The sequence below is a fragment of the Sebastes umbrosus genome, chromosome 13, assembly GCF_015220745.1.
Source record: "Sebastes umbrosus isolate fSebUmb1 chromosome 13, fSebUmb1.pri, whole genome shotgun sequence".
Taxonomy (NCBI): domain Eukaryota; kingdom Metazoa; phylum Chordata; class Actinopteri; order Perciformes; family Sebastidae; genus Sebastes; species Sebastes umbrosus.
Window position 1 is genome coordinate 5,699,863 of NC_051281.1, and position 22,170 is coordinate 5,722,032.

The following is a 22,170-nucleotide window of genomic DNA, read 5'->3' on the forward strand; positions in this document are numbered from 1 at the left end:
AACAATCTGAGAGGAGAAAAGTCCTCTTTCTACTGAACTACTTGCTAACAACTCCGAGACGAAACCAGTGGAGATTGTTGATAGATTAGGAAGTAGAAGAAGGCTCAGTAGTCTTCTGCTTTTCAGTAACACACATCTATGTTCTGCTGGCCATGAATGACTGAATGTAAACACAGCGGTTGCATGTCAGTGATCTCCTATTCAGTAAAAGAGACGAGGCGGTGCATACGCAGTCGCTCTATATCATAAAGTAAATAACAGAATGTAAACACATTTAACTGTGGGGAATAATTCAAGCGCGGTGGCTTGATCACGTACGCTGCAGGGGAGCTTTCAACGGGTGAAATCCAACGCTGGATATAAATCAAAACCTGTGCTGTAGGTATCGATGACTCCTTGAATCAAGTATGAATCCAGCTTCAGACGTGCAACCTGGGATGAAGGGTAGAAGTAAATGTAGCCCTGTATAAAAGGCTGAGAACCAGCGTTACAGACTGATCAATGTCTATCTACTGTGATTCTGATCAGCTGAGATATTCAGTAACATGGTCGTCTGACTCAAAACAAATCATCTGTAATGACTCTTCATCAACCCCATCAGCCCATCTCCCTCCTGAGAAGCTACTCTATAATCATCACATTAAACACTGAGCCTGAACGGAAAGATGGATATAGGAAGAGAGAGAGAGAGATAGAAGATGGGGTGATGACAGACCTCGCTGCTGACAAGTTCAACCTTTTGAACTTGTTGTGTTTGGTCTAAATTAAGTTCCGGGGACATTTTCGGGGGAACTTTCAACTCGTGTACTGCTTCATTCATAAACAAGGAAGTATTGTAGTATCGATTTAGGACGAGGGGAGAACATTTTTCTTTGTTTGATATAATTGAATGTAAAGTTAGGCTCTGCTGTCGGCCTCCCGACTCATTAAAAAAACGACAGAGAAAGAGAGATCGCGAGGGCGAGTGGTAAGATAAATTACGAATCCTGCTATAGTGAGGCATTGCCTGCTCTACTCTGCCTCTGATTGGCTAGTACTTGCGGCCTTTGTTGGTTGGGTTGGTAAGGTTTAGGCATGAGGAGTGAGATTGGTTAGAGTTAGGGTAAGAATATCGTTGTAGGCCAATCAGAGGCAGAGTAGGGCGAGTCATGCCTTCACTGTAGTAGGATTCATAACATCACGTTGGCTGCTCCACCTGCCGCTCAGAGCTAGAGGCTCGGGAGGATAGGTGTAATAGGTACAAACTCCCTCAACTGGACAAGCTGGGATTTTTCCTGACAACGAATATTAATTTTTTGTATGTGGAGTTTTATATAAATGCGTTCATGAGCTTCAAAGTTCATTCTTTACTTGGAAACAGCAGCTGACGAATCAATCTCAACTCAAGGTCGCTCCACCAGCAGATGTTCAATTTTCCATTTTTTGGAGGACGTCTTGTTAATGTTGGCTTAAAAGTTGAACTTCAAGTTTCATTATATGGACCTTGAGGTGAGATTGTTGTCAACCGTTTGGTCATATATATAAATCAACATCATCAGGTCTTTCCTTTCTGACTGATTGTCTTTGTGTTTTGTTGAGCAGTAGATTACCTGGAGAAGATGTGGGCCGGACGAGATCCTGCTGACATCAAAAGTAACGACTCTTCTCGATCTTTCTGCTCATGTGAAGGTGTTTTTCTTTGTTTGACCACACTCACTGTCTCCTTTCCTCTCCTCTCCAGTAGAGAGAGACACCATGGCCGACTTCTGCGTGCTGGGCCAGAGACCTCCTCCTCACCTGGCCGGCCTGGCCCAGCTCAGTCACCTGGGAGCCGGCAGCCCCCTCCTGAAGGCGGTGTCTGGAGATCTGCAGTCGCCCTCCCAGCAGCCTCAGCAGCCTCCTCCTCCCCAACAACAGCAGCCGTCGCCCCACGGCCCCCTCCACCACAGCCCTCCTCTCCGTACGGGCCAGGTGCCTCATCCGCCCCCGCCGCCTCCACCCGGCTCCCTGCAGCCCCTGCTGGGGCCAGGTGGGCTGCTCTCCCCTCAACTCTCCCCGCAGATGGTGCGTCAACAGCTCGCCATGGCCCACCTCATCAACCAGCAACTAGCCGTTAGCCGCCTGCTGGCCCATCAGCACCCGCAGGCCATCAACCAGCAGTTCCTCAACCACCCGCCCATCCCTCGGGGTTCGTCCAAAGGCGTCGGCGACCATCCCGGGAGCAACCCCTCGTCCTCCGAGGTCTCCTGTGAAATCTACCAGCAGGTCAGAGACGAGCTGAAGAGAGCTAGTGTCTCCCAGGCCGTGTTCGCCCGTGTGGCTTTCAACCGCACACAGGTAGGAATACAGGACAGACTGGTCAAGATTAGGAGACAGTGTGGTGGTGAAATGATCAGAGGAAGAGGAGAAGCAAGGTGACGCGTCAAGGATGAGAGAGAGTAGCGTCAGATAAACAAGGATGGAGATAATCTGAATAATAATATAGATCATCCTGTTGTAAGTCAGACTAAACAGATCATAGTTCTAGTTCAGGTGAGAAAAGATAGTCGCCGTATTTGATAGAAATAAATAAATAGATACTGATAGACTATAATTGTGTGGTCACCCACCTCATGGTATTTTCAGTGGGATTAGCGGAAGCGTGGCAGGGTAGCTCGCTGGGTCATTGAGTCTCCTTCCCCGCCCTCGCAGCAGCACAAACACCTGATGCATTCAGCCTGTGCTAAACTGGTTACCACACGCCCCATTAGACCAATGTAATGGAGGTAGACCTGTTGGTATAGAGGCCAGGTGTGTTTCAGTCAGGTTTTGCATGTGTGTGTGTGTGTCTGTGTATTTGTGTGAGCATCCAACCTATATGCTAATACTGTATATTCTAAGTATATTAACTCAAGTGCTGCACTTAAGTACAAATATTGAGATACTTGTGCTTTACTTGCTTTGTACTGCTACTCCACTACAATTCAGAGGGAAATATTGTACTTTTTACTACTTTTATTTGATAGCTGTAGTTACTTTACAATTTTTTTTTTGCGTAAAAAACATATCAAGAGATTATAAAATGTTTTATTTAATTATATTATTATTATAAATTAAACTACCCAACAGTTAATACAAGTACAGCTGAAGTTATTAGTTGATTAATTGACAAGTACCAGTATTGTTCCAGCTTCTGATATGTGAGGATTTCCTGCTTTTCCTTTAAGTTATTATAATTGTTTTTATTTATTTGTAATAATGTTGAGGTTTGGACTGTTGGTTCCTGTAAAGTTCACAGAGTAAATGTGTCTTCTCGTGTGTCTTCTCTGTCCAGGGTTTGTTATCAGAGATCCTGCGGAAGGAGGAGGACCCTCGCACCGCCTCGCAGTCTCTGCTGGTGAATCTGAAAGCGATGCAGAACTTCCTGATCCTGTCTGAGAGCGAGAGAGACCGGATCTACCAGGAGGAGAGAGAGCGCACCATGAACCCTACGGTCGGCCTCCCCGCCTCCAACTCCTCCAACCCTGGACCGCCACGCCTCTCACAGGTTAGTGCACTACACAGCCAGTGGTGGGTCAGATTACTTTGAAATGTAGTCAGTTACTGAATACAAATTACATGACAATTTTTGAAACCCTCACAGGTACTGCATTTAGCAAAAAAAGTATGCTCTAATCATAACATGGCAAACTGCAGCCCAACAGGCAACAACAGCTGTCAGTGTGCTGACTTGACTATGACTTGCCCCAAACTGCATGTGATTATCATAAAGTGGGCATGTCTGTAAAGGGGAGACTCATGGGTACCCATAGAACCCATTTACATTCACATATCTGGAGGTCAGAGGTCAAGGGACCCCTTTGAAAATGGCCATGACCGTTTTTCCTTGACAAAATTTTGCGCAAGTTTGGAGCGTTATTTAACCTCCTTCTTGACAAGTTAGTATGACATGGTAGGTACCAATGGATTCCTCAGGTTTTCTAGTTTCATATGGTGCCAGTAGCTTCACTCTAGCTTTAAAACTGAACCCGCTAAAGATATTAATGGCGTTAAAATGAATTTGCGTTAACTTTGACAGCCTTGGTTAGAACATATTCGGCAGTTAGAATTGGTGAAATCAAATTAGCCTTGCAAAAACATGCTTATTTTTAAAGACATAATCAAGTAATCCTTGACAATGCAACTATAAACTAATTGCAAAAAGTGTAATCGCTATTTGTAGTTACTTATTCTTTGTAATCTGATCACGTAATCCGTTACTACCCAACCCTACATGTAGTCAGTGGTGTTGTTGAGATGATGTGATGCAAACATGTGATTGTAACATGCTGTGTGTCTTGCGTGTGTGTGTGTTCATAGAAAGTGTGGGAGAGGGGCTTGGATGACCAGATCACTCCTGATACCTGGGCCTCCATCTGGAAGAACAAGGCTAAGATCTCCAACTCGGTGAGTTATCAACCATCTTTAACTCGCCCTCACGGAGCAGACTGCAGCACGTCATGCACTGTGTCTTAAAACAAATCCCATTTATAATGGAAAAACAGCTTCAAAGCATCATAGGAGCATATTGTAAACATAAAGGACATTATGCAGTATTTGGACGTTTCTTTCCATGTGCACATAACAATTCAGTGATAAGATGTTCCCTCTGATGCCCATTCATGGCTGTGCTATTCTTATTATGTCTATGTAAAATAATCTCAGCATCGTTTACACTGAGGGAATGTGAGCTCGCTGGTCTGTACATGTCTTGTGGACGACTTCAAACGCTGTGTATACAAGCTCTCTGAGAGCCAATACATGTTCATTCAAACAGAAACAACAAAGAAAGACAAAAGAGGACGACTTAATGACTTTGATCTGTAAACAAAATTCATGTGGAGACGTGCGCTGCAGATGTGCAGCTGATGCTCGCACAGGGAAACACGTCTGTTCTCAGATCGCCAGCTGATAACCTCCTCTCATACGTAAACAAATGATTTGTGGATGAATCTCTTTAGAAGAATCTGTATGATATTTCCTGCCATCCAAACTTATCTGATGGCGTCTCCTCGTTAAACATTAACCATTCAGAGTCCCTTTAATACTGTGCGTTACATCACCGTGTTTATCCTCTGTTCCAGCCAAAGCCGTGCGGCCCGGTCCCCGACCTCTCGCTGAAGCTGGAGTCGCTGGTCAACATTACGTCAGGCATCTACGACGAAATTCAGCAGGAGATGAAGAGAGCCAAGGTGTCCCAAGCGCTGTTCGCTAAAGTCGCCGCCAACAAGAGCCAGGTGAGGGAATCACTGGGGAAAAAGATGTTGGCTGTGAGGAATGAAGGAGCATTTTTAGTCAAGACATTAAGATATTCACTGCTTGATAAATATGTATATCAAAACAAGCTCATAAAAACCACAAAACTAGGAGCCAAAACACACTACTGCAGAGACCAGAGCTGGAGCGCTGCCACGGCGTACACACTCAGTCATCAACTGTATCACCTGTCACTGAGTTGATGATGAACAGCTCTGGATTGTTTTGTTTCCTCAGAGCTCTGATAACGTGATTTACTGCAGAACTGGAGCTATTTTAATGAATACATGTTTTTCTTAATTTCTCTAGAAATTATCTGAAATATTAAGCATATTATTCCTTGAATCTGAACACAAGCACAGTGAGCCGCTGGTAACTTCTATAGGGCATCGCAATAATTAGTTTTCAAATGGATACGCCCACTCAGCCGTAAAGCAAAACGCAGTGGTGTCGGTTACCAAAAGTAAGCTAAGCAATAAGGTTATGAATAATGTGAACGTTAGCACTAGCTGAGTCAAAGTTAGCTCTGCTAAGTTTGTAAATAACTAGGTTAGTTTTTGAAGTGGGGTTGTATGAATACTCTCAAGTTCTGTGAGGTAAAATTCCTGTTTTTGTGAATGGAGTCTGGTGGCTTTCAAGAGGGTGAGATTTTGACATGCTTACACATAAATGTACAGTTTCTCTTCCATTATATTGAGGAACAGATGCGTCAGAATGCACTACGGAGGTCACTGCTACATTATCCAACGCAGCACTCCCACAACATAGACGCCGTAGCTTTTTTTTAAAACAGTGCTTGTGTGGATGTTTTTTTTTTTTTTAGAACAAAAGGAGGAAAATGTTGGTCGAAGTACGTATGTTCTAAAAACTTTTCCCCACATGACCAGACATAGGTTCCTGCATGATGACGCTGCTACATATACAGTATATACACATCCTTATGGTCAGTATATTACATACAGTAACCTAGATGGCGGTCAGCAAGGGAAGCTAAGCGATGTACTGCTGTGGACGCCCACGTTAGTTCGGATCCAAAAGTCACACAATAACACAAACTAACTAACCGATTGTTGTAGCGGTAGACCAGCAACTCCTGTGTTCTGCGGGGTAAAATTAGTGCTTTTGTCAATGGAGTCTGGTGGCTTTAAAGAGAGCATAGATAACTGCTTCAGTCCCCCGTCAATATAACGTACACTCAAACTGATGTTGATTTTTTTAGGTGGCTAAAATATGTTTTTCTGCTGCTCCCGTCCACAGCTGCTTTACCTCGTCGTCAGACAGCCCTTTCTGACGGGGATCTGAAGCCGTTATATCGCTCTCTTCAAAGCCACCAGACTCCATTCACAAAAGCAGTAATTTTACGACGCAGATCGTGAGGAGTACACATACAACCCCACTTCAAAAAATCTAAACATGGCACAGCAAACTTCGACTCTAGTAGCGTTCACATTACTCATAACCTTATCGATTATCTTCGATTAGCTTACTTAGCGTACAAACAATAACAAAAAACTATTTTATCTTTAAAATATTTTTATAAAGAGAGCAAAAACACACCGGAGCTAAATCCCTTCATTTATGGATATTGTCCATTCAAACATGTGTCTATGCGTTACCAGGTGTAAGCGTGAGAACGGTAATATGTAGAGATGCATGCATCATGTATACAGTACATGCATGCTTGTGTGTGTGTGAGTGCAGTTAGGGAGGTCCCCCAGGTTGGTGGGTCTGGGGGTGGCTGAGGGTCACGGCTCAGTGCACCCATCTGCTGCAGCTGGCCGCAAGGACGGAGAGAGAGGAAGAGAGAGATGATCAGGCTATTAGCGGTGCATGCTGCCCGAGGTGGCTGGTTGAACACAACAGCTGGTGTCACAAACTGAACCAGTCTAGCAGATATAATTGAATCTTCTCCATCTCTCCTTCCCCCCATCTTCCTCTCCTACATTTACATCACACACACTGCGCATTTCTAACTTTTTCAACTTTAATTCTGTTACTTCTTTATCTCCCTCCACTCATATTTGTCTTTGTCTGTTGTTTCCCATCTTACTTTTCGCTTTTGTCTCCTTTCTCTCATGGTCCTCCTTCACCACCCAGTGCTAGTAGTTAAGAGGTGTTGATTCTTGGGCTCCAGAGCCGGAGAAGGCTCATAAAACGCTTCATAAAACAGGAAATACAAGGATGGGCCACTGCGATATTCTTTTAGGGGGAACACGTCCTTCAAAATGTGTTCATAAGACAGCATAGTCTAACATTTTATCATATAAATACACTTATTTGCTTTCTTGCTGAGTTAGATGAGAAGATTATGGCAAATATGAGGCTACAGCAAGCAGCAGGTTAGTTTAGCATAAAGACTGGAAACAGGGGGAAACAGCTAGCCTGGCTGGAGTTAAGGCTGGTTGCCTGGCAACCTCACAGGCTGCAACTAACAATTATTTTCATTGTTGATTATTTTCTCAATTAATCGATTAGTTGTTTGGTCTATAAAATGTCAGAAAACGGTGTAAAATGTCGATCAGTGTTTCCCAAAGTCCAAGATGACGTCCTTGAATGTCTTGTTTTGTCCACGACATAAAGATATTCAGTTTACTGTCATAGAGGAGGAAAGAAAACAGAAAATATTCACATTTAAGAAGCTGCAATCAGAGAATTTTGCACTTTATTTTGTAAAAAAAATACTCAAACTGATTAATTGATTATCAAAATAGTTGCAGAATAATTTCAATAGTTTACAACTAATTGATTAATCATTGCAGCTCTACTGCACATAACCCTCTGTAAATCCACAATTTATCGCTTTTACACTAAAAGGCTAGCTGTTTCCCTATGTTTACAGTCTTTATGCTAAGCTGAGCTAACTGTCTATCACCTTATATTTACTGTGCAGACATGAGAGTTGTATCATCTTCTCATCTAACTCTCAGCAAGAGAACGAAAAAGCGTATTTCTCAAAATATGTAAGTATTCCTTCCTGTCCACCCTTACCTTCTTTCTCTGTCTCCGTCTCGTCTCCAGGGTTGGCTGTGTGAGCTGCTCCGGTGGAAGGAGAACCCCAGCCCAGAGAACCGCACCCTGTGGGAGAACCTGTGCACCATCCGGAGGTTCCTGGCGCTGCCGCAGCCCGACAGAGACCTGGCGTACGAGGAGGAGTCCAGACACCATCACTCCGAGAGGCTGCACACCGTCCTCCACCTGCCACAGGACACACAGGTAAGAATCAGACTTGTTTAGAGCTGCACCTCAGATCTCCATGTCCAGGTGGATGTAACACCTGGCATTAAGATGCATTACATCTGTTGAAATTGACTTAAAAATTGCAATACATATCGAATCAGCACAGCAAGTATCATGATAGTATCAAATCAGGAGATAGGTGTATTGTCCCATCCCTAGTAAAAAAGTACAATATTTCCCTCTGTAATGTAGTGAAATAGAAGGATAAAGTAACAGAAAATGTAAATACTCAAGTTAAGTACCTCAAAATTGTACTTAATTTCAGTACTTGATTAAATGTACTTAGTTACTTCCCACCATGATAGTGATGGTTACTATTGAACACACACTTTACAAGACAGAAAAGGATGAAACCGTATCTCTCCGCCGTCAGAGACCACACCCGCTGTTATTAATTCCTCATTATATTAATTTGGTGTACTGTACTGTTTGATCTCGTTGTGTGTGCCCATGTGTTTGTGTGTGCGTGCGTGCCCCAGTGGACGGAAGAGTAAACAGTGTTGCTGGGTGGTGTGGTGCTGGAGGAAATGCCCCATTAGTTAGTGAGGAGGGAGGCCGAGGCCGAAGGAGGGCTGAGGGAGATCGATGCAGGAAACACAGTGACGTGTTGTCCTCTGTCATTACTGCAACCCTCCCACTGAAACACGTCTTTATTTCTCTCAGGCTGTATAGATAATACCTTATCTGCTATTTAAGTAGCAGACACAACGGAAATATGAAAATAAGACAATACAAACAAACATATTCTTACACTCTATGTACACTTTCTGATTGGTTGGCTCTGTACTCCAGTTCACTGGATGGTTGGTAGTTTTATACATAGTGCCCTAAGATAAACTATTTCCTTTGCAGTTAAACGATGATTCTACTCTGACTTCAGCAGACACTCGTCCTTAATAACATTCTGCTAGGCCTCTACTGCAAACACCTTTACTATGATATTTGTTTGACTTTCTTTTATGATATACTATATACTATAACGTTTTATGACATATTGGACTGATATTTTTTATGACATACTATATACTATGACCTTTATTACCTTTTTTAATGACTTTTTATGACATACTATCCTATATCTTACTGACATTTTTTAATGTCATACTATACTATGACATTTTTTACTTTTTATGGCATACAACTTTTTTTACGACTTTTTATGACATACTATACTATGACTTTTGTTATGGCTTTTTATGTCATACTATCCTATATTTTACTGACATGTTTTAATGTCATACTATACTAGGATTTTTTTACGGTACATTTTACAGATATTTTTTAATGTCATACTATGAGATTTTTTACTTTTTATGGCATACAACCTTTTTTATGATGTTTTATGTCATACTATACTATGACATTTTTTTGATGACAACTGGCAAATTATCTGCTGATGAATATGATCTGATAGAAAGCTCCAGAATAGCAACTAAATTGACCTTGAGCGGAGTCTGTTTTGGCAAACCTAATATTATAAGAAATAGTTCGGCACATACTGTAAGCCTCTGTAACAACGCAACGTGTCCTCTTATATAACATATTAACTAGTGAGCCGTTTTTATCATAAGCTAAGCTAACGGACTGCAGGCTCCAGCTACAAATTTAGGAGTGATATTGATCTTCTCATCAACTACAAGAAAGCAAATAAGTGCATTTCCCCCAAAAAATGTTGAACTATTCCTTTAAATCCATTTTGCTGGACTCCAGAGAAACAACAACAGAAAATGACTCCACTGTAAAGAGGTCAAAGGTCATCCACACAAACTGAATTCACTGGTTGCTCAAACACACTTCCGGTTGAGAGATAGTATTTCTAACCACCAGCCCCCCAACGCAGAGCTATTATATCCCACATATAGTACGTACCATATGCCATAAATCAAAAACAGGCAAATGCTGAAACTTCCCATTTAGCATCTCCTCCAACTCCACCACCACCACCACCACCACCAAGCAATCTTTACCCTCTCGTCCCATTCAGAGCTCTGTATTAAAGGCTGATGGGAAGACTGGGAGGAAGCTGTGGTGGCACCATTAACACATTCCTCTGCTCCTCTCAGCAAAGACTAAAAATAAAGTGTACCCTCATAACGCCCATGTTGTAACCCCTCCAACGCCCCCCACCCACCTTCAGAGACATGAACTGTGGCGAAACACTGGTGATTTATTAATGGGAAATGAGGTGTGTGTGTGTGTGTAAATATGCTGTCTTCAAACCCCCCAACGTCCCAGATGAAGCCCCCTCACCAAACCTCAGGCTCCAGCCAGCCTGCCACCACAGACCACACATGTGTCCCATCTGCCACACATGCTCATACACAGCATCTCACACTGATAGTTGGTAATGTGAGCACTCCTTTGTGTTGCGGACAATAAGAGGGTCTCTAAAACTGTAGCAACCGACCACAATACACATGAAATATGAATGTGGCGTTGAGACATAGCTGTACCCCCGCGATGTGTGTGTGTGTGGACTGGCCTGGATGTACAGTAGCGTGAGCCATTTTCTGCATGTTGGGGGGGCTTTGGGAGATCTCGCACTGTGTGTCTATTAAGTCTGCAGGTGCTGTGTGTGTGTGTGTGTGTGTGTGTGTGTGTGTGTGTTTGCATGTCAGTAACCTCAGCAGCATCACATTTCTTCATGACTGACACGGTCCTGGTGCTCGCTCCACAGCTCTTATTCATACGGCTTTAGCAGTTAAGTGCGTCCCACAGCTAATTTGGCAGAGTCTGCCCTTATAAATAATTTCTTTATTGTTTTTGCTAAATTGATTTCGGGCTGCAAGTCGAGGGGTTGTTTATGTGTGTGTGTGTGTGTGTGTGTGTGTGTATATGACCGCTCACTGGGGCTGAGAGCCCAGGAGTGGTGGACTAGAACAAGACGTAACAACTACTGCCCCCTTCCTCCTCCTCCTCCTCCTCCTCTCTCTCTCCCTGTCTCACTTCAATCCAAAGGTGCTTTACTGACATTGCAAACAAAGGCGCTTATTGCCAAGCAGCAACAAATTGCTCCTGTCAACACCGTGAAAAAGTCATATCTCTCTTTTAAGGTGATTATCAAGTGTGAGCCATTTAGTGTTGCACTTCCATAAAGAGACGAGAGGCCAATTAAAGCAAGATTGGTCAAAATTGGTGCAGCGGAGGCCGAGATTTCTGACTTTTACAGTAGTCCCTTATATTGCTCAAGCGCCGAAACGGCTGTATTTCCCATAATGCAACTCGATAATGTCCCTTCATTAGACCCTCACTGCCTGGTAAATGCTATGGCTGGGACGATACACCTATCTCCCGATTCAATACCATCACGATACTTGGGTGCGGATTTTTAACTATTGGGATTCAATATTACGACTTATTGTGATTTTTATTAACTTTTGTAAGACTAGAGATGGGAAAAAGTTGAATCATACACTCCAGGGACTTTTACTTTGGAAAATCTCAAAATTGATACGGTAAAAATGTTTGATTTTCCAAATGTATGTAGTCAGAGATGTCCTGAAGTCAAATATATCAGTCAGGCATTATTTATTACATTTTTTCCAGCAACCCAAAAATCAAAGAATAAAAGACATTTCCCTCACAAATTAGTGGTATTTTCTATTTAATTTATAAGGGACATGTAATGTTTTATAGTTCTGGTGAATATAATACAATCAATCTTATTTCTATAGATGTATTTTGTATATTATACAGTTTTCTTTGTTAACACCTTATTTTGAAAAACCGGACGTAGTCACACGTGTATACTTCCGCTAACTTCGCCATGTCCGTCTCTAGCTCTCCTGTCAGCTCCGTTCTCTCTATACATCCATGGTCGGCTCCATCGGGGCCGTTTGAATGCATTAAAGTCGTAGCGTCGGCCAATTTGACCGCGGAGATGAGAGCGACGGCCGGCTTGACCGCACGTTACCGCAATACGATAACGTTTCCTGTCCATGACAGAGTTAGCATGCAGCTTTAGCCGTGATGTCTAGCTCTGCTTTTCCTGCCGATGTGTGAAACCCAAAGTGTTTCCATACTTTACTGGATGTGTAGTGTTTATCACTGTGGATTTAACATGTGAGGGTGCAGGTCGTATCCACGCGGAACCTCCGCTTTTTTCTGCTTTGTCGTTTCGGCTCACTGCGTTTTGTTTTGACGGATATGACGTCACATTACTCAGACTACAACAATAAAAGCGTTAACTTCCTTCTACCTCCACATAGACTCAAAAGAAGCAAATATATCGATTGTTGCATTAAAAAAAATTATTTCAAAATCTTAAAAAAATCGCAATACATAGGTGAATAATTTTTTGCCCCACCCCTAATATATAGGACCACAATGACCTTATAAAGTGTCTGGAACAGGTGAAATCAAAGATATAACACATTATATTAGCAACCATGACAACTAATGGTTCAATAGTACCATTAATCATCGATAGAAAAATCTATTGAAGGTCATAAAACATGAAGTCCTTCCTCTCTGTCATTGTGACAATAAATAATTCCTCCCAAAATATATCATAATTTATTTTACCTTTGGGTAAAGACTGTTAATGCTACAACTATTTGTTTGAGAGGAAGTAGCTGTCTCTCTCTCTCTCTCTCTTTCTCTCTCTCTCTTTAGTGCATCCCGGTGGCCTCTTATTTACTGTTGCAGGGTGGAGTTTGGGCTTTTTTGGCAAACCACAATTAACTTAATTGTTTAATTGCAGATAAATGGAATGAATACCACACACAGTTTGTACGAGGAAAAAATAAACGTGTGCATGCATATACACACACACACACATACTGTATATGACCACATAAACACACACTCAGCTGCACTCCCAGCTAGCCTCAATAACATTACGTGTATACAGTTTTTCATCAAAGAAACATTATTTTGCAAAAAAAGGAAATGTGCAGTGACTCATCTACTCCCCTTAGCCCGGATCCAGTCCTCATGAATCGCAACCACACACACATATTCAAATACGAGAGAGAAAGAGAGAAAATCAGAGAAACACACTGATTAACAGGAAAGGTGAAGTCATGCACAAAACTAACAGAAAAGTGATTTTTCCTTCATTACATATTTATCTCTGTGTTAATGGTGTCTCTGGTGGTCATACACTGCCCCCCCCCTCACCACCACCACAACACAGAGAGAGAGTTAGGGGCCCAGGAGGACCAGAGCTCATTAAGGAGAAGATGAATATTTCATGTTCTATAATTCTTTCATAGTTCTGCGCCGTAATTTGCCTTGATTTACGTTTAAAAGAAAACTTTTTCATTTTACTGCAGAGCACTCACAGCTCTGCCAGGAGAGAGAGAGAGAGAGAGAGAAAGAGAGAGAGAGAGAGAGAGAGAGAGAGAGAGAGAGAGAGAGAGAGAGAGAGACAGAGAGAGAGAGAGAGAGAGGGAGGGAAAGAGTGAGACGGAGAGAAGTTTTTCAGGAATATTGAATCATGCCATGAGAAGAGCTGGTCTGGCCGCGGGGCTCCAGTGCTTGTGGTTTTGGGGAGAGCAGGGCTGTATTGTGTTGCTCCGAAGTGACATGTAGTCTCTTCCAAAGTGTAATGGTCAGAGATGGGAGGAGTAAAAAGCCAGAGAGGGAGGGAGGGAGGTGAAAAGGGACAAATATACTGCAAGCTTCTACTGACGTTACTAACTTTGTACTGTTCAGTAGTTATTTCTGCAAAAACATTATTAGAAAAAAATGAATGAGCATGACTCTACCAGCGAGGGCACATCAGTCACTTTAAACACCACGGTGTTATGCAGCGGTGGAAGAAGTACTTTAGTAACTTTACTAAAAGCACTACCGCTTCTTAAAATATACTACACTACAAGTAAAAGTCCCACATTCAAAATCGTACTTATGTAAAAGTATTAACAGTTAAAAGTACTCATTATCCATAAAAAAAAGGCCCTTTTGTGTGTTTATATAATGTATTATTGTAGTATTATTTCTCAAGCAGCATTTTACCATCTTACACTAAGTTGGTTAATTTAACCCATTTCATATATTGGATCATTTAATGTAAAACTAGGGCTGTCAAAGTTAACGCGTTTACGCAAATCAACAGGCTCAGATTTAAAGCTACAGTGAAGGTATCATATGAAACTACAAAACCTAAACCTAAGGAATCTATTGGTTCCAAACATATCATACTAGCTTGTTGCGAAAGAGGCTAAATAAAGCCCCAATCTTGAGCTAAAGTTTGACGAGGAAAAACCATTTTCACTTTATGGGTAGTCACCATTAGGAGGCCTCTCTTCGTATGTTTCTATTTCTTATGAACAGTCAATGTCGTCTTTGAACTATGACCACGACCTTTCCCTAACCTTAACAAAAGTGGTTGTTTAACCCAAACCAACATCTTTCTTTAGCATCAACCAAGTATCCTTAAACCTAACCGAACCTTAACTATAGAGGTGGCAGGTCACAAAACAGTCATATGAATCACTTTCACTGGAAAGTGATGTTGTCTTGCAGACGGGGGATGGATCATTTTGGAAGGCAATAACACACAACCTTTATTTGTCATTTAGTTTGGAGGAGGAGTTATGGTTGGTTACATTTCTCTGTAATTGTCTACCCTCCATGACATATGACTAAGGCTCACTGTTTTTCAGTTTGTTAATCATATTTACCGAAAGAGGCAGTTTAATGATTTTCACCTGGATTTTATGCTTCCCAAAGTTGCACTGTAAGAAGACACTGATTACCCAAAAGTCATCTTGCAATGTCAGAAAATGCTCCAGTAAGAAAGTGTAGAAGCTATTTATGCACCGGGGTCTAGATTTCTGCACACATTACATTACACATTTATGCGTCCGAGTCCACCCATTCTGAAGAAAAATAATAAGTCTCACCTTAACTAATGCGTGTTTTGAAGACTGTAACAAACAATATCTGCGGTGTACTGATTTACAGACGATAGAGGTCGAAGAGCACAAGGCAAATAGACACAGGAGGTGTAAAAAAGCTGGGAGTTACAATGGGAGGGACAGCAGCGAGAAGGAGGTGGAGGTGGAGGACATGGGGGAGGTGGGGGTGGGAGCTCCTGGCATCCACCAGTTCAGGGCTGATTTGGATGTGGAGTCATGTTGGCTTGGCAGAGGTCCACTTCATTAGTGTCCTGATGCATTAGAACTGAGGGGGAGAGGGAGGCGGAGGAAGGAAGGAAAAAGCATAGAAGAAGAGAAGGAAAAGACACTAAAGGGAGAAAAACTAAAAAGGTATTAAAAGACGAGTTTGAGCACAGAAGAAAGAGGATGACCATTCGAACGAAGAGAGACACGAGGAGAGATAAACTCCAACTAGCCTTGTGTGTTTGGCTCTGCTCTCTAACATCATCATTAGTGCATGAGGGAGACCAGACCCGCCATTGTTGCATGCGTCTGTGTGTGTGTGGCGATTGATCCAAGAGTCCTTGCTGTCAGCCCAAATAAGCGTAGAAATGATGACGGTGTAGATGGGGAGACGGTAGGTTTCACAATCCCCTCCGTGATTTACCCTCAATTTAGTTATTAAGTGTCTCAGTAAGTTTGTAAGTGGGATGTTTGTGGCTGTGTGGTCCTCATTAGGGCAGGGGTACATGTCTTTATGTCTCTCTTACAGTCTTTTCTCAATATCTAAAGCCGTCACTTTGTGTGAAAGAAACAGAAGATGTGGGGGAAGGAGAGAAAAATGACAAAAAAAGGAAAAAACCTACTGAATTCCTGTAAATTGGTCATTCTCTCCCCCTGAACATAAAGCCCCTGCGAATGAAATCGGAGCAATTTCATGGTCTGGCCTGCCCTCAATATTATTTAAGTAATACCCTGTTATTATTGAAGAGAAGGGAGAGAAAAGCGAATGACTATTATCTTTATGTGGGTCCTTTAATTTTAATGCGCCACAGATTTATAGCTGGGCATTCCAGTGGGGAGGCCCCTCCCTGCTCTTAAAGCGAGCGGGCGGGACACGACCGCAACGCTCTCACAACAGCCACTACCTTCTGACAAACAACCAAAGTCCCCACTTTCCCCTCCCAACACTTCATCCTGCCCTCCTTCATTGCTGTCAAACAGCCCTCACACTGATCCTGACAGCCAGAGGACCCCCCTCGCTGACGGCGAGAGCTCCACCCATCAGAATAACAAACACATTTCTACATCTACCCACATTGTCTCCATTTATAATCTCTCTTTACACCGTCCTAGCCCTTCTCACATGAGCTTTTTTAAAATCCTGTTTATAAATCTTGCTGAAAACTACCATAACCTGATTACTGAAAAATTGGAGTCGATAAAAATCCAGACTGAATCATCTGAAGTTCATCCTTTTCCAGTGTAAAAAGGCGCTTGTATCAGTCGCGCTAAAAGTCAACTTGTTAGGTTCCGAGTTAGGTTCCTCAAAACTAAAAACTAAATTTGATACACAAATTCGTACTTCTGTAAACCTCTTTTTGACAGTTAACAGTTATCTACACCAGCAGAAATAGCAATTAACAATTTAAAGTCAGAAAATATTGTATATGTATAAAATATTGGTTGACCGTAGATTATTATTAGACAGACTTGAGCTCTGAATTGACTCTAATCCAGTTTCTATCGTCACAATAAAGTCTTGCTGTTGCTGTGACTACATGTCTAAACAAAAATGACTAGCGGGGTTCCTCAAGGATCGATTCTGGAGCCTTTTCTGTTCAAACTCGAACATTTTCCCGGTAGCACAAATTAGTTTCATGTAACTATGCAGATGATGAATCTACATCCCTGTGTTATAAAGTGTCTACAGTCTAGTTAAACAAACATATTGAGCAAATCACTGATTTGATTTACCTAAATTAACCTGCACTAGCTACCAGGGTGTGGACATTTCACTATATGTTTAGAAAGTACTGAAGGGTACTGATCTGCTCGTGTGATATTCACACTTACTTCGTTGTTTGTTCACTGTTTTACGTAGCTTAAAACAAAGCAATGTAAAACTTTTTAGTTTCTCTGCATCAAATATCTGGAACAAAATCCTGTATGTGATTTGAAGTATCCTGTTAAATCAAGACTACAAACTAGACCTAATTAAACCTACACTCTTACAACAATGTTAATGTTGTAAAGTCATTGTATAGTATGTAAAAAAAGTCGGTATAGTATGACAAAAAAGTCAAAGAAGCCATTGTACAGTGTGTCAACAAAAGTAATAAAAAAGTCATAGTATAGTATGTCGTATAAAGCCGTAAAAAGTCATAGTATAGTATGTCGTAAAAAGTCGTAAAAAGTCATAGTATGTCGTATAAAGTCGTAAAAAGTCATAGTATGTTGTATAAAGTCGTACAAAGTCATAGTATAGTATGTCGTAAAAAGTCGTAAAAAGTCATAGTATAGTATGTCGTATAAAGTCGTAAAAAGTCATAGTATGTCGTATAAAATCGTAAAAAGTCATAGTATGTCGTATAAAGTTATAAAAAGTCATAGTAAAGTATATAATAAAAAAGTGATATAAAAGTCAGAGTATAATATGCCATAGAAAAAGTACGTGAAGAGATTTACATAAGCAGTTTCATTCATTTATTCCTCATATCTTTTCATTTTTCCTCTCTTCCATTATCACACTAGAACCACAGCCGTTGTTACCGGCATAATCTCAGTACTTATCCAAAACGATTACCTTTCTTTGTCCTCTCTCTCTTTCCCCTCTACTCTTTCCCTCAGAGGTGTTGAGTGGGCTGGTTAAATAGTGATGGGGTGTCATAAGTTTGTAAATAAGAGACTTCCTGGCAGACAGGTGGTTGGCGTTTTACTAGAGCTAATCTTACACACATTAGGTCAGAGGTATACTGGACACAAGGCAGTTTGAATGCCAGCCTTGGAGCAGGTTAATAGACCGTGACGCTCTGTGAGCTGTGAAACACTTGTTCTCACTGTGTGGAGGAGGCCTGGCTACTGTGTGCTGGAGAGGGGAGTGGCAGGTTACTGGTGGTTTTATAAGATGTGTTCCATCATACACGGTTACTGTCAGCTACACATTATCCTCAGGAAATAATATTTTAAGAATATGTCACACAAGTGCATCAGGATTTAGGTCAAATAACGGTCAGTTGTCATTCATTTCATCCTGTTACTGTCAGTGAATTCCTGCCGCAGTCTTGATCAGGGGTCACTGTGCCCCGTTAATCAAGCAGCTCTTCTGTCTTTCTCGTCAGGCACTCCACAGGCCACCCCCGACCCCAATGAAGGAGCACCGCCTGTCTCCGATGCGTGAAGAGCAGTCATCTCTCACCCCGGTGAATGACGAAGGGTCACAGAATATGGTAACAGGGGCTGCAGGCGTCTGTCAACCTGGCTCTGTTATCAGTGCTGGGAGCAACAAGAAGCCACGATCACGCACTAAGGTACACTATGTTATACTACTCACTCTGTTCAGGACCCATCAAGTGATTATTATGGCATTATGGGACTGGTTTTAATTCACTTTCTGTCTATTCTAGATTTCCCTGGAGGCCTTGGGTATCCTGCAGAGCTTCATCCAGGATGTCGGCCTGTACCCGGACCAGGAGGCCATCCACACCTTGTCAGCACAGCTCGACCTGCCCAAACACACCATCATCAAGTTCTTCCAGAACCAGCGCTACCACGTCAAGCACCACGGCCGCCTCAAGGAGCTGGGCGAGGGAGCCGCCGCCAGCGGAGGTGTGGACGTCAGCGAATACAGAGAGGAGGAACTGCTTTCGGGCTCAGAGGACCCGGAGTCTAGCGAGGACGGTACTGAGGAGATCTACCAGACCACAGACGGGAACGGTGGGAGCACAGCGGGGCTGAACCAGCCTCCGGCTTCCTCCAGCTCCAACTCAAGCCAGTCGTCCTCAGGGAACAACATTGCTCAGGAGGAAGACAAGGTGCACGGCCGGCCCGGTGGCCCTCTGGGCCCCGGAAGCTCCTCATCCAGTCCCAGAGAGCAGGCCGACTACCAGAGGTAGAGACTGACACACAGAGAGGAGAGGACAGAGAGAAAGACGGAGGGAGAGGAAACAAGATAAAGAAAAGGTCTATGATAATGAAGTGAGGAACTGGTCATGAATTGATGGAGGGTCGGGAGGCTGAAATATACTGTAAACCGCTGATACGACCAGACGGACTCTTTATAATGACAATATCAGACATCTGTGAACACCTGATGTGTGGAGTGAAAATACCTCAGCAAAAAGACTGACACAGCAGCGGTTGTGTAACTGTGAAAGAAAGTTTTCCCCCAAAAAACATTTAAATAATTCAATCGCAAACTCTCATTACCAGGTAATCTATTGCTGCTCATGCCACAAAACACAAGACAAAATCTCCACATGTCGACAACCGAAAGACAATCCAAGGCGGCGGGATTTCATCGGCTTCGGGCCAGAAATAGTTCCTGTTCCTCTTCTCTAAAGTCTGAGCACAGTCACGTAAGACATACCAACATGCTGGGTTCAATTTGCCCCGCTGAGTGACATTTATAGTCTGGATTTCCGGAGGCCTTCCCAGACCTCTACGATCCTATAAATCCTCAGGACCCGAGAACGTGGACAGACGGCACTCCACAAGCTCCATTTCATTGTGGAAAAAGGAAACGACCACCACCATCACCACAACCTGCCCTCGCCTCACCGTCACGCGCCAGAATCACTACCAGTCCTATCGAGCACTTAACTGTTCACAAAGACACTGATATTTTGTGGATGTACTCTCGCCTCCCTCTCTCTCTGTCTCTCCTCTCAAGGCTCACAAAACAGTGTGAGGTTTTAAAAATTGACAGCGGACAGTCTGGCAGGAGGACAGTGGACAAGAGGATGTGGCGTGGAGGGACACTCGAGGATTGTGTGCCCACGGACTCTGAACCCTTTCCTGGCTACCACTCCGCGTATGTGTGGCGAGAAAAATGTCCAGAAAGGAAGGACAGAGCGGAGATTCAGCAACCAAACAATCAGTCACTTTATGTGCGGTAGTCCACTCTTCCTCTCCTCTCTCCATCTCACTCTCTCCCCCCTTTTCCTCTCTCTAATTGGTGCCCACAGTCTTGTGTTTCACCACACCTACCCGCACTTAAACTTCACCAACCCTATTTATTGCTATCTTTATCCATGATTATTATTATCATTATTGTTATTATTGTTGTTATTATGGTTAGAATTGCTGTCATCGCGTGCTATTTTTAGTTTTTTATTTCCATGGGTTTAAATATTGGTTTTCAGAACTGGGCGGTGGTTTGGGAAACAAGAGACATTAAGAGTGCTCTGCCCTAAAAAGAAGAGGAAGAAAAGGAGCAGAGAGTGAAAGAAAAAGAAAAAAGAAGCAGTTACTGAGTGTTATTAGGTAAAAAAAAAAACGTCCTGTCATGTTGTATTATGCCATTTTTTTATAGTTCCCAAAAATAGTAAATGAGAGAAATAGTTAAGAAAGCGAAACTGTTGCCGCAGTTGATGACAATCTACTTTTTTGAGCCATTACAGAAATGTGGCAGGTTTGTTCTTCACTTTTGATGTCTGTAAATACCCGACACGGGATAAATTGTTATTGATATACTTTTATTTTTTGCTGAGTGACTTTAAGTGTTTGAGCCAGTTTGGATTTATCAGAAGTTTTGTTTTTCTTTTCCTTTGGACAACTCAGTGAAATCGGTTCATTTTCATTGTGCCAGGCGAATTCAATCACAAGAGTATTTAAAAAAGAATTGATTTTGATTTTTTTTTGTTTGCTTGGTGTCAGTTGTGTACAAGTATACAGTATGTTTAAAAACAAAAAAAAAATATCTGAGAATGGATAGTGTCCATGTTGTTTGACTATCCCGATCGGCTGCTACACTCAGACAGATGACCTGCCTTTTAATGATTACGTCGACTCCAATCACTCCGTATGATGATATTGTGCTTTTCTGTACGACAGGAATCAGGGTTAGACTCGAATGCAGTTCCAATGAAATCTTTAGTTCATCCAGCGTTGAAGTGAATTAAAATTTGTGAATTCAAACATCGTCTTGTTTTTATTTCAATAACATAATTACGTGTTATAAGTGATACTAACAAATATTAGAGTAATGTTAAAAAGGGTCATGTTGTCTCAGCAGGTATCTCTCTGCCCTGTCAGAAGCAGCTCTTTTCCTCGCCAGCATCTCTCTCTCCTGTCCCACCAGATTAGAGTAACTGGAAGCTACAGAATCCCAGTTTACCCAGCAGACATTGAAAACAATGAGCCTGTCCTGTGTGTGAGTTCACTTTGTTAATCGTTTCAAATGACTCTATATGAAAATACAATGTAGAAAATGATCCTACTGCAGTGCTCCAGACTGCGACCAGAATTGTGAGTGTGCGTGCGAGTTAAAAATTCACGTTGTCGCATTCATGCGAGTGAAGGACAGCACGTGATACGGGTGAACGTAGAGGTGTAGGACTTTACCAAACAATCCATTTAGCTGTTACTGTGTTCAAAAAGTAAAGCGGATTATTTTAAAAAGCAAAATGAGTACAGAGAGGAGGAGGCCGGTGTGGTGCTCTTTACGTCAACACTAGAGTACACAAATTAAGATTTGATTTTTTTGTTATTGTCAACAAATCCCACAAAAAGGCGTCTGAGTCACTCAATACTTTCCGTCTTCACTACCCTCTCTGTGGCTTTCAGCCTCAAGCCAAATTCATACTGAAGACGTACATTTTTAAAAATGGGTCCCAAATATATCTAACAGCTG

At 42.3% G+C, this 22,170-nt stretch overlaps 1 protein-coding gene and 1 long non-coding RNA gene across 5 annotated transcripts in view; one reads left to right on the forward strand and one right to left on the reverse strand.

Moving 5' to 3' along the window:
- satb2 (SATB homeobox 2) overlaps positions 1-21,455 on the forward strand; it is a 59,721-nt gene extending 38,266 nt beyond the window's left edge. For 2 of the 4 annotated variants that reach the window (XM_037789845.1, XM_037789844.1), the window contains 8 exons: positions 1,582-1,632; positions 1,721-2,316; positions 3,293-3,505; positions 4,318-4,404; positions 5,082-5,234; positions 8,272-8,466; positions 18,638-18,847; positions 18,944-21,455. In XM_037789845.1, coding sequence (XP_037645773.1) covers positions 1,582-1,632; positions 1,721-2,316; positions 3,293-3,505; positions 4,318-4,404; positions 5,082-5,234; positions 8,272-8,466; positions 18,638-18,847; positions 18,944-19,432 — 1,994 coding nt within the window. In that variant the 3' untranslated portion in view covers positions 19,433-21,455. The remainder of the gene's footprint in view (positions 1-1,581; positions 1,633-1,720; positions 2,317-3,292; positions 3,506-4,317; positions 4,405-5,081; positions 5,235-8,271; positions 8,467-18,637; positions 18,848-18,943) is intronic. The other 2 variants (XM_037789846.1, XM_037789847.1) reach the window with 2 other exon arrangements.
- Positions 5,023-22,170, reverse strand: part of LOC119500221 — a 70,440-nt gene continuing 53,292 nt past the window's right edge. Inside the window, exons 2-3 of the long non-coding RNA XR_005209579.1 lie at positions 8,242-8,448; positions 5,023-5,246 (exon numbers count right to left, since the gene is read on the reverse strand). This is a non-coding gene — a long non-coding RNA (uncharacterized LOC119500221). The remainder of the gene's footprint in view (positions 5,247-8,241; positions 8,449-22,170) is intronic.